The 11,340-nt window shown below is 48.9% G+C and overlaps 1 protein-coding gene across 4 annotated transcripts in view; it reads left to right on the plus strand.

Moving 5' to 3' along the window:
* Nucleotides 1–10,206, plus strand: part of nup160 (nucleoporin 160) — a 13,131-nt gene extending 2,925 nt beyond the window's left edge. For 3 of the 4 annotated variants that reach the window (XM_088299335.1, XM_088299336.1, XM_088299337.1), the window contains exons 5-34: nucleotides 1–21; nucleotides 91–330; nucleotides 399–496; nucleotides 1,503–1,587; nucleotides 1,667–1,735; nucleotides 1,812–1,895; nucleotides 2,297–2,467; nucleotides 2,538–2,637; nucleotides 2,707–2,872; nucleotides 2,948–3,078; nucleotides 4,439–4,599; nucleotides 4,691–4,827; nucleotides 4,907–4,977; nucleotides 5,133–5,289; nucleotides 5,405–5,474; nucleotides 5,803–5,901; nucleotides 6,013–6,135; nucleotides 6,201–6,296; nucleotides 6,399–6,493; nucleotides 6,574–6,670; nucleotides 6,767–6,872; nucleotides 6,948–7,102; nucleotides 7,188–7,248; nucleotides 7,558–7,668; nucleotides 7,742–7,865; nucleotides 8,233–8,334; nucleotides 8,427–8,568; nucleotides 9,575–9,700; nucleotides 9,871–9,966; nucleotides 10,052–10,206. The exon at nucleotides 1–21 is cut by the window's left edge and continues 170 nt beyond it. In XM_088299335.1, coding sequence (XP_088155461.1) covers nucleotides 1–21; nucleotides 91–330; nucleotides 399–496; nucleotides 1,503–1,587; nucleotides 1,667–1,735; nucleotides 1,812–1,895; nucleotides 2,297–2,467; nucleotides 2,538–2,637; nucleotides 2,707–2,872; nucleotides 2,948–3,078; nucleotides 4,439–4,599; nucleotides 4,691–4,827; nucleotides 4,907–4,977; nucleotides 5,133–5,289; nucleotides 5,405–5,474; nucleotides 5,803–5,901; nucleotides 6,013–6,135; nucleotides 6,201–6,296; nucleotides 6,399–6,493; nucleotides 6,574–6,670; nucleotides 6,767–6,872; nucleotides 6,948–7,102; nucleotides 7,188–7,248; nucleotides 7,558–7,668; nucleotides 7,742–7,865; nucleotides 8,233–8,334; nucleotides 8,427–8,568; nucleotides 9,575–9,700; nucleotides 9,871–9,966; nucleotides 10,052–10,135 — 3,378 coding nt within the window. In that variant the 3' untranslated portion in view covers nucleotides 10,136–10,206. Of the gene's footprint in view, nucleotides 22–90; nucleotides 331–398; nucleotides 497–1,502; nucleotides 1,588–1,666; nucleotides 1,736–1,811; nucleotides 1,896–2,296; nucleotides 2,468–2,537; nucleotides 2,638–2,706; nucleotides 2,873–2,947; nucleotides 3,079–4,438; nucleotides 4,600–4,690; nucleotides 4,828–4,906; nucleotides 4,978–5,132; nucleotides 5,290–5,404; nucleotides 5,475–5,802; nucleotides 5,902–6,012; nucleotides 6,136–6,200; nucleotides 6,297–6,398; nucleotides 6,494–6,573; nucleotides 6,671–6,766; nucleotides 6,873–6,947; nucleotides 7,103–7,187; nucleotides 7,249–7,557; nucleotides 7,669–7,741; nucleotides 7,866–8,232; nucleotides 8,335–8,426; nucleotides 8,569–9,574; nucleotides 9,701–9,870; nucleotides 9,967–10,051 lie in introns of those variants that run through there. The other variant, XR_015844143.1, reaches the window with a different exon arrangement.
* The last annotated feature ends 1,134 nt before the right edge of the window (nucleotides 10,207–11,340 follow it).

The raw sequence follows: 11,340 nt of genomic DNA on the forward strand, positions 1-11,340 counted from the left end.
CTGCGCATGTGGTCACTTCGGGTAAGACGTCAACATATGCAAATGGCCGTACGTATGATAATTTAATGTGATGTTTGCATGTGTGTTCAGGATCAGGCGTGCGTGCTGGAGGCCGACATGTTGGACTACATGCCGCTGGTGTGGAAGGGCGCCGGGCGGTGTTTGGGTGCCGGCCACCGTGTGCGCCTGACCTCCGGCTCGGCCTCCGGGCTTCGCCTGGCTGTGTACCTGGCGGCGCCCCATAGAGGCCAGTTTGTGGTACTGCAGCTGCTGGCCACCGACAACAACCGCTACAGCCTGGAGCACATCTCGTCGCTCTTCTGCGCTCAAGTAAGTCGAACGAGCGTACGTCGGCTGGACATCACAGATGCGTGAACGGCTGCAATGTTTGGCCGCAGGAGACGCTGGTGGACTTCACGCTGACCGCCAGTGACATTTGGGCCCTGTGGCTTGACGACGAAAACAACGGCATTGTCAAATACATCAACTTTGAACAGTCAGTCAAAATCTGTGCTCTGGCGCTCTCTCCTTCTTCCGATCCATCTGCAACTTCCTCCTTTCTCGCAGGCGTCTTTCTTCATGCTCACAACCAGCGTTGTTTTCATCAACGATGTTGATGATGATGATGACAAAAATATTTTGTGAATGCCCCTTTTTTTCATGACAATGACGAGAACATGACGTGACGTACATGAAGTTATCGTTGACGAGACGGGACGAAATTGTTAGCGCGTGGTTCGTCAGACGTTCAAATTTTAGGACATCCCTTCCTATTCTACAAGTCATCTGTCTTTCAAAACATTGCAATGAAGTGCAAGCTATCTTTGGTTTGGGCACGCCCACCACCAGGACAGCACGCAGGGCGCATGCGGCGTGCACACGCGGGCACAACAAAACACAAACACGTCTGCGGTCATTCGTCTCGGCTCACACGCTGACACGCGTTCCTTTTGACGGATCACGGCGACTGTGACACTCGCAAAGCTACTTACTTTGCTCTGATAACCGCAAGCTGGTACAAGTAAACAAGACATTTGTTTGATAGCGTTTGTTTGAACAAGTCGACTAGAAGCCGCTGTTGTTAAAACATTTTTTTTTTATTTTATGTGGCTTGAAGTGAAATAAAGCCACAACAGTTTTTGTTCTCGGCTTATTTTGGAGCAATGAGCATCGATTTCACTGTTGCCACTTTTTATCTGTTTGTAATTCATAATCCTTTATGTCCATCAGAAAGTCTTTGCTCTTGGGTGGAAAGCTTGTATGCCTATTTTGAACTAAAATGGACTAGAACCTTTTTGAGTTTGGGTCGACTAAAATTATCACGACTAGGAATGACTAAATGTGCCGAAAACTAATAAGCGTTTTCGTCCAAACGACTAAGACTAAATCTCAAAGGCCTGCCAAAAACAACACTGCTCACAACTTTCTGTGGCTTGCAGCTTTCTCTGTGCTTGTCTGTCCCCTTCCTCTCGGTGAAAATGTGAGTTTTCATTGTTGGTCAGGAACGTGCCGGGTCAGTGGAATCAGGTGTTTGTTCAGCCTCGCCCGGAGGAGGAGGTACACGTCGGCGTGGATCAGGACCCCCGAGTAAGTCGTCTGTCAATCAGTCGCCGTTGCCATCAAGTCGGACGCCGCGATACGTGAGCTCTGATGTGATGATTGACAGGAGACCTACTTGGACGTCATCTTCTCGCCACTTCGCTTCACGACAACGGCCATCGTAAAAGCTCTCCAGGTGAGCGCCTGTCACCGTGACGACGTTGTTTGCACGGGTGAATCTCCATCTTGACTTGTGCCGCCGCCTTGATCAGATCTTCCGGCGGGGCCCTGATGTCCTCCCCGATGTCTCGTGGGAGGGGCTGAAGAAAGAAGTCACGCTGGCCGTGGAGAATGAGGTGAGCCTCATCGTCATGCCAACGATCAAAATTTGTGTTGAGGGAGAGTTTGGGGGGTGGGGGTTTGTCTTATGGAGGCCCCACTGATGCTGACATGAAGAGAAAAGAAAGAAAACCACCTGTGACCGCTGATTTGCCGCTTTTGAGACTGAATTTTTTGAACCGCTGTGGCTCAAAATGGGCAACTGGCCCACTTGTAGAAGGTGGATTCAACAACCATTTTGACAATGGATTAATGTCCCCCAGACCTTGCTTAACTTCAAATTCTACAAAAAAATAAAGGATGGAAATTGAAAAATATTATCCCAGCAAAGGAAGAAGTCACAAAGTGATGAATTGCCGCTCTGAAATCAGGGTTCATCTGCAACCTCGTTCTGAAATGTTTGTGTTTGCGTGTTCAGCTCCAGAGCAGCGTGACGGAGTTTGAGTTTTCCCAGGAGGAATATCGCCACCTTCAGGTGGAATTTTGGTCCAAGTTGTACGCGTGCTGTCTTCAGTACCAGGAGGTTCTCTCCACCCCGCTCGCCATCAGCGTCAGCCCTCACAGTCACATGGCATGTCTGCTCAAGAAGGTACGTGAAGCTACGGCGCCATTTCTCCGCACATTGTCCTCGCCAAGACGAGTGCGCTTGCCCCGATTAGGGTTTCCTTTCCTTCCTGCTGCCTTGTTTCGCCGTCGATCATCTCTACCTGTCTTCCGACGACCATTTCCCGTCCGAAGACGACGCGGCGCTCACCGAGGGTAAACGCCGAGCTCATTCCCGCATATGCGCGTACGTTTCCTGAAGCATGTGTGCGCGTGTGTGTTCAGAATCGTCAGGGGTTGCGGATGTGGCCGCGCTGATGTCATGCTTGCGCGTGCTGAGAGACGGCATGTCCTCTGAGATGGCGTCCGACATGGAGAGCGCGCTACAACACGCCCAGTCGCCCGAGAGGAGCGCCGAGCTCATCCTAGACAAAATGCTGGCTCAAGACAAGTCTGTGGCACGCGCACGCACACGCGGACGTGTTGATGTCACATGGTCATTGTGTCCCTGTGCGTGTGTGTGCAGTCAAAACGTGATGGAGGAGGTCCAGAAAAAACTGCAGGACGTTCGCAATCTGACGGCAGCCATTTTGATTGTCCTGAGGGAGTTGGACATGGAGACGGACTCGGACTTTGGAGATGGTCCACTCTTACCAGGTACGGCCTCTGCCTTCCTTCTTTCCTCCCTTCTTCTCTTGACAAGAACCAAAGTAACGTCATCATTTGAAGGAGTTGGGTGAAGGATTGTGAGTAACACCACAATAGGGCTGGACAACTTAGTGATTTCAATTTTGGTTTTGCTCAATCATTAAAACATGATATTCAAGGAGAAATTAATGTGCAGAACAACGTAGTCTGTTTGCAAGTTGAGTAAGTAACTCGAATGCACCATGTTTGCGTAGCAAATGTGTGACATGATGCGATTCTGCTGTTTAATGACAACCTAGTTTGAGTTTTATTTATTAATTTATTACGGTTTTACTGATTTTTCACACTACACACACAAAGTTGGAGGAGTGAGAAAAAATAAAGTTGTTTTATTGTTGGAGCTTGTGTCACTGTCGCAGTGTCCGAAATGATTGATGCTCTTTTTCAAATTATTTATTTGTGACGTTCTCGTGGTTTGTCCGTGTCCGACGGACGAGCTCGAGGTGTACGAGAGGACAGCTGTCATTCGCTTGTTAGTCACCTATCAGACGTTGCTACTGTTGAGTTCATGTTAAGATAAAACAAGGCCGAAATGCTTAATTGTGTGTGGTTTCGACAGTGGCGGGCCTTCAGTGAAGTCCCCTCACCACACTGCCCCCTAAGAGGCCTAAGCGCGCACAGCAAGAACAGTCGTTTTTTTTGTTTTTGCTCGTTGTTTTTTATTGATATTATCCATCCATTCGTCCATCTTCTGTACCGCTTCTCCTCACTAGGGTCGCGGGGGGGGGGCTGGAGCCTATCCCAGCTATCTTCGGGCAGGAGGCGGGGGACACCCTGAACTGGTTGCCAGCCAATTGCTGGTCACACAGAGATGAACAACCATCCGCGCTCACACTCATACCTAGGGGCAATTTAGAGTGTTCAATCGGCCTACAATGCATGTTTTTGGAATGTGGGAGGAAACCGGAGTACCTGGAGGAAACCCACGCAGGCACGGGGAGAACATGCAAACTCCACACAGGATGGCCGGAGCCGAGGTCGAACCCACGCCCGATGTTGTCTCTCACTGTGAGGCCATGGTGCTAACCATTAGGCCACCGTGCCGCCCTTTATTGATATTATTTTAGTATATTCTTTTATTACTTTGGGGCAATTTATTTTCTCTTAGCTCTTTCGAGTTTTATCTAAAGTTGAATTTGAAAGTGTTGGAGGATTTGTACTTACCTCGAAATTAAATTCAAGGATACAAAGAGGCTTCGACTTTTTTTTTTGGGTAGACCAACACAAATTTATACATGATATGGCACAAAGTGTTTTGTGCATGCGTGTGTGTTTACGCGTGTGCATGCGCGCGTTTGTGTGTTTTCAGGTGAGAGCCTGGGCGTACGCGTGAGCGCGTCTCAGTTGTACTCGAGCGCCACTGCCGTGTCGCTGGTGTGTCAAGCGCTGAGTCACATGAGTGCCACGCGGACGCTCCTCTGCCGGGATGCGCTGCTCCTCCTCAAGCTCTGCCTGCGCCTCGGGGAACACGTACGTACGCACGTAGCTGGGTTTTGCCCGGGTCAAAATCGGACAGAGGCGCTACCGTTCCAACAAAAGCTTTTGTGTGCGCCTGCTTCAGGTGTTGCCGGGCGGAGGGTCTCAGCTACTTCAGATCCAACAGGAAGTGATCCCCCGCACGTCTCAGCTCTTGTCGTCATACTTCCTGCTCAGGCACCTCAGTCGGAGCTTCGGCGTGCAGGTCGCCGACGACGCCGCGTGAGTGCGCGCGCTTGAGCCGAAGTGAGCGCAGCTTCCCCTTGTGACCTTTCATCTTCCCCCTCCGGTGTTTGTCCAGAGACGCCAACTTGCAGCATCTCAGCGCCTTACACCTCAGCGACACCCCTGTGCTCATCAACAACACCGCAGGTCGCCACCAACACCACCGCTCTGCTCTGTCTGTGTGCGTGTAGGCGTGTTTGAGAAACGTTTCTAGTGTGCGTGCGCTTGCGTTCCAGCCGTGACTGTGGTGGTGAAGTTGAGTCATTCATGCGTTTGTGCAAACTCATGCTCATGTGTTCCAGCGGCAAGTCGGCAGTCTGCAGTCGAGATGTTCTACCAGAGTTGCGGCCGGAAGCTGGCCATCCGCCACGTCTTTTCCCAGAGCGCTGCGGCAGGCGGCGTCGGCACCACCTGGAACGACTCGATGGCCGACGTGCTTCAGCTGCTCGCTCGGCTGCTGTATCCTCATCGCCGTTGCCATGACAGTGGCCAGCATGTGGCCGTGGTGTTGTCGTGTGGGCGTGACGGATGCTTTGTGTGTTGTTGTTGTTCTGACTTAACCTCTGTGTCGTAGTTGGCCCAGCAATTCGACCTTCCACTTCCCAGAATGCCTCATGGCCAACTGTCAGTACACTCAGCTGCAGGTCAGTGGAGCGCATCTGCTGTGATGCCATCACTCGCTATGGAGGAGGCAAATGTGGGAGTATGATGGGTCTGTCCTGCATATTTGGAATGACTTGGAATAAATAAGCGTTACTGTGAATGTGAAAACCTGAAGATCTATCAAAATATTTTGAATTTTCTGAAGCCCAAACGCATTTGAGAAATGGCTCTCGAATGACCGCAAAGCTTCGATATAGTTGGCTCAGTGTCGCAATCGTGTCATCGAGTGTTTTCGCTAACAGGTCCGGCCCCAAACTGAATTGACGCTCAGCAAAACACGTCTGTCAGCTCTCGTTTTTGTGTGCGCAGGACTACGTGCATCGCATTGGACCGTGGTGTCAGGTGAACATCGGCTCTTGCCGTTTCATGTTAGCTCAATGCTACCTTGCCAACGGAGAAGGTCACAAGGTGAGCGCACCCAAATGCGCTCGCGCGCACACACACACACACACACACACGCGCACACGACTTCAACAGGTTAGACACGCTGCAAAACCTTTCACCTCTCCCCGGAATCAGGCCTTGCAGTGCTTCCAGGAAGCCGCCACCGAGGTGGAGAAGGAAGATTTTCTCATGAGAGTGACGGGAACACATGACGACCAAGCCACCGCCTGCTCGCCCGTGTTGCGCTATTACAACAAGGTTTGTGCTCATGTTGATAATGATCATGGGACTGACGCTAATGCGTGTGTGTGCGTGTATTTCAGGTGCTGCGTCTGCTGGAGGATGTTGGTCTACCGGAGCTTGTGATCCAGTTAGCAACGTTTGCGCTGGCTGAGGCGGTCAGTGACGTCAGCAGTCAGGTGACCACTCTCTCTTACACCACACACACACACACACACACACCCATGGTGGACAGAAACGTAAAATCCAAATAGAACAAAAAAAAAGTTTTTTGTGCGCAGGCGGCCTTGTGGACCAGAATCTTCAAGCATCATTTGGACCTCGGACACAACAGTGAAGCTTATGAGGCTTTGATCCAGAACCCGGACTCGAGCATGTGAGTACGGACACATGTGTCACGCACACACACGTTACATGCGCGTGTGCGTGCGTGTGTGTGTGTGTGTGTGTGTGCAGGCAGCTGGATTGTCTCCGTCAGCTGGTGGTGGTTCTGTGCGAGCGAGCTCAGTTTTACGACCTGGTCCACTTCTCCTACGTCAACCTGCATGACGAGGTCAGAATAAACGAGCAGTTTGATGAAACTCCAATGGGGTCGCGCAACAGTTGGCCCTGCCCCCTTCCCCACTCATGTGCCCACCCGTCTCATCAGGTGGTCGGAATCATTGAATCTCGGGCGAGAGGTGTCGACCTTCTCACGCACAACTACTACGAACTCCTCTACGCATTTCACATTAACAGACACAACTACAGGAAAGGTATGCAGCGTTGAAAACGCATCAAATGTTCACACACACGCTTGCTACATCCTCTGTGTGTGCGTGTGTGTGTAGCGGGCACAGTGATGTTGGAGTTGGGTGTGCGTTTGGGTCGTGAGGTTTGTTCGGTACACGGCTTAAAGAAACAGGTCAACTGCTTCCTGGCCGCCATCAACTGTCTGCGCCTGATACGACCCGAATACGCGTGGATGGTTCTGCCCGTCTGCGAGGTACACACGCGCATTGCTCGACGCCTTTCGCACGCACTTGCGTGGCTAATGTTTTTTTTTTGGGGCGTTTTTGTTTTTCTCGCAGTCCGAGCGTCCTGGAGCATCTCCCAAGCGAAACGCTGACGGCGACTTTGTGGGCCCTCCAGGTCAGACTTGAAGCCTGTCAATCAACACCAAGCATGTGAAAACTTGGAACTTAGGAAACCGTTGACATTGTTATCCTGAGTTTTGCTGCCATCTTGTGGGGTTGTTAATCATTGCAGAGAGGGTGAAAAATCCTAATTGGAGAATTTTTTAGCCAATAAGAAGAGAGGTTAAAAAACTGGTGAATTCAGTTGGCGAATTTGCAAGCGTTGATGCAGGACAATGTGGATTTCAAATAATGATCGATTGAAAAAGAATTTGGGCTAAAAAATCTGTTGAGTGCCACTGGGTTTGAGCTTCCTGTGTGTCAGTCAAGCGTCAGGTGGACATTTTGGAGCTGCGCGACCTGGAGAAAGAATTCATGATGGCCACCTGTCGACTGGAGCTTGTGCAACATCAACCACGGGTGGCCACCGTCGCAGGTACGCAACCTTGTCGACCTCCCTGCCGTTGTTAAAGCGTGACGCTTGTGTGCATTCACCCCCTTGTGTTCAGGCGGCGCCAGCCCTCCAGAGCTGGTGCGCCTCCTGCTGGACGCCGGCCTGTTCACATCTGCACGGCAGCTGTGTGGCATCTTCAAGCTGCCGCTGGCGCCCATCTTTGACGCGCTAACTTTCAGGTGAGCACTGAGGAATTCTCCCCCCCGCACTGACTAACAAACACTCAAAATGGTGCCGCTCTATCTACTGGCAGTTGTTCATCAATAAAGTTCTTTCCAAGCTTGAAATTGACAGCAGAGCAGCATCAGACCCTCCCGCAAAAATAAAAAAGATAAAGCACTGTTAATTCCAGTGTTCTTTTTTTTTTTAAGTACCGATAAGAATACCATTCCAGTGGCAGATGGAGAAGCAGTATTGTTAAAAGTAGTCGTATCATTGAAATCACCGTTGAAAATCCAATCTGATGAGCACACTCATGAATGGTGGTGAAGGAGTTGACGTTGTCGTGTGGAAATGATGGCCGACAGCTTTTGTTGTCGTCGTCAGGTGCATCAAACTTCAGTTTGGTGGCGAGGAGGCTCAAAACGAGGCCTGGCTATGGTTGGCGGCTAATCAGCTCTCGTCTGTGGTCAACACCAAAGAGTGCAGGTTTGGTTGGGACGCTTTAAGTGACCACTGGACATTTAGCGCTGAAGACATCACACCATGTTTGTTTGTTTTTTGTTTTGTTTTGTTTTTAGTGCTGCAGACGAGGCCTGGCGCCTCCTGTCGTGGTTCCTTTCGGAGTTCCCGTCGTCCGACGGCCTTCACCACCGCCAAGTTCTTGTCAAGCTGTTGTCGCACGGTGTGCAGCCACCCGATTGGCTCATCAAGTCCTACAAAGTGCGCTTCCGAAACCTCACAAACATCCCGTTACGGCAGCATGCCGTCTGCATAATAATCAGCAATTCCACCACTGTCCTTGTAGAAATCTGTATGACATGGATCCGTTCAGCTGCACCAGACTGCAAGATTTGACACTGACCTCCGAAAGGTGTCGGTGCCAGTCTGATTGGATCTCAGTTTGATCCAGTTGATCAAAATATACTGTTTGGAACTTGGGAGGACAAAATGTGTCAGGTCTTAACAAGGAGTTAATTTGCGACTGCTCGAAGTTTTAACGTGATGACCCTCAAGGGGTCAGTCCTTAGACGCCTTCTGTTCAGTTTGTGTATGTCAGGGGTGCCCAAGTCTCGTCCTCAAGTGTCCCTGTCTAGTCTGTTTTAGGTGTGTCCCTATTCCAAACCACCTGATTCAAATCAGAATCTTATTAGCAAGGTTTGCAAAAGCCTGATAATCATCCTGATGATTTGAATCAGGTGGGTTGTGGTAGGGAGGCATCGAGAACAGGTGGGATAGAGTATGTTGAGGACCGGACTTGCACACACGTCTGTTATGTTACCCTTAGGTCAAATGCGGGATATCATGGCTTTGCAGATATTGTTGTGTCGCTGTTTAAAAACAAATTCAGACTTGGATGAACCACAATTTTCTCCCGCTAAACCAAAACAAAACGGAGGTGATTGTTTTTGGCAACAGAGAAAGGAGGACTTCTGCTAGTAAACAGTTCATGTCTTTTAAAGATCAAATCCAAAACAACAGTCGTATCCAATCAATCACTGAAACAGCCCTTTAGCGGCTGAAAATGGAACTCAACTCCAAGTAGATTAGGAGAAACGTATCCATGCTTTTATCTCCACTAGACTTAATGATTGTAACACTCTTCTATCCGGACTCCCTCAGAAGAGCATCAAACAGCTGCGAGTGCCTTATGGTGCGGTTGTAATCGGGATGTTAACAGATTGATGTGGTCGTAGTATGTCAACAGTTTTGTTCTTGCCCTGCACAGGAAGTGGATGCAGCAGCTTTGCTACGTCTCTATTTGAACTTTGACCTGTTGGACGCAGCAGCTGAACTGGTGATTGAGTACGTGGATGCGTTGCTCGGACGTGGACACCAATACTTTGGGATCAAGGTAATGCTTGCACGCGCTGTAAAGCACAATGACACACTTGTCCGTGCGCACGCTAGTGAGCGCAGTGGCACACGCATCATGTCGTTTTTGCACACACTTGAGGGCACGTACATGATTGTTTTGCTTCTATCAGTGGCTGACGCGCCGCGCAAAATGTTTTTGCTGCTCAGGCGCCGCTGTCGGCGCGCAGTCCGTGCGTGTGGCTGCCGTACACGCCAATCGATCATCTGATGGCGGCACTCAAGGACACGCAGACGAACCAAGGAGTGAGTCTTCCTCTGCCGCAACCTCATTTTCTCTTCCCGTTCCAGCACTTCATGTTGACGCCACGGCGTTTTGCTGCCATTTCAGCTTTATGAGCGACTTGCAGACAAGCTGACCGACTATCACAAGATGGTGGAGAACACCACCAGGATGACGCTCGCCAATCGTTAACCTTTACCCCTGAAAATGCTTGCATGTCAATGTTTTTTTTTGTTACCTGCTGAGAAAATAAATTTAATTGCTAAAAATTGTGGGTTTTTTAGCACATGGTGCCCGGAGCTCGATTTACTATACAAGCTGTCATTCGATTCAATTTTGCCATGTGGTGCCAGTGGATTACACTCAAATGACATTTGATGCACTTTTGAAACCCTAACCCGAGTTAAAAAAAGATATTTTGAAACCCTACCATTAGTTTGAAACCCTACTTTGAAATGCTAACCCTACTTAAAAACCGTAACCCTAGTAGGAAATCCTAATGGACAACCCTAACCCCAATTTGAAATCATTACCATAGTTTAAAACCCTAACACGAGTTTGAAGTCCTAATTGAAAACCCTACGCCAAGTTTGAAATCATAACCATTGTATAAACCGTACTTTGAAACCCTAAACTTGGTTTAAATCTACTTTTAAACACTAAACCTAATTTGAAACCCTACATTTACATCTTAACCACAGTTTTAAAACCTACTTTAAGACCTGAACCCAAGTTTAAAATGCTACACCGATTTGGAAACCCTAACCCTAATTTGAAACCCTAACCTTATTTTGTCACCCTACTTTGAAACCCTAACCCTAATTCCAATAGTTGGAAACCCTACCACTAGTTTGAAACCCTACTTTGAATAGCTAACCCGATTTAAAATCCCGAATCCGAGTAGGAAATACTCATGGAAAACCCAACGCCTAATTAGAAATCATAACCACTTTAAAAACTGTACTTTGAAACCCTAAACTTGGTTTAAATGCCTACTTTGAAACACTAAACCTAATTTGAAACCCTACATTTACATCTTAACCACAGTTTTAAACCCTACTTTGAGAGCTGAACCCAAGTTTAAAATGCTAACCCTATTTGGACACCCTAACCCTAGTTAAAAAAAAAAATTGAAACTCTTAAAATACATTTTTTATTTTGGGGGGGGGGGGCCTTTGCCTAGCCCGTCTAACAAGGTGTGACACGACCAGTCTTAATTGGATTCAACTTGCAAGTGTGCCATGGACACCGAAGGCCAAAGCAAGAAAGGTCACAGCGATGTAACAGCATAGCTCAGGTAACCTATCGAATAATGTGTGCCAATTGAACCGAAGCATTTCCTTTCTCTTCCAAGAACTGTGGTCGAGGAATACATTTTAATACCTAAATGGCCTACG

This window comes from Idiotropiscis lumnitzeri, chromosome 6 (genome assembly GCF_059441095.1).
Source record: "Idiotropiscis lumnitzeri isolate Australia: NSW breed Sydney's pygmy pipehorse chromosome 6, RoL_Ilum_1.0, whole genome shotgun sequence".
Classification (NCBI taxonomy): domain Eukaryota; kingdom Metazoa; phylum Chordata; class Actinopteri; order Syngnathiformes; family Syngnathidae; genus Idiotropiscis; species Idiotropiscis lumnitzeri.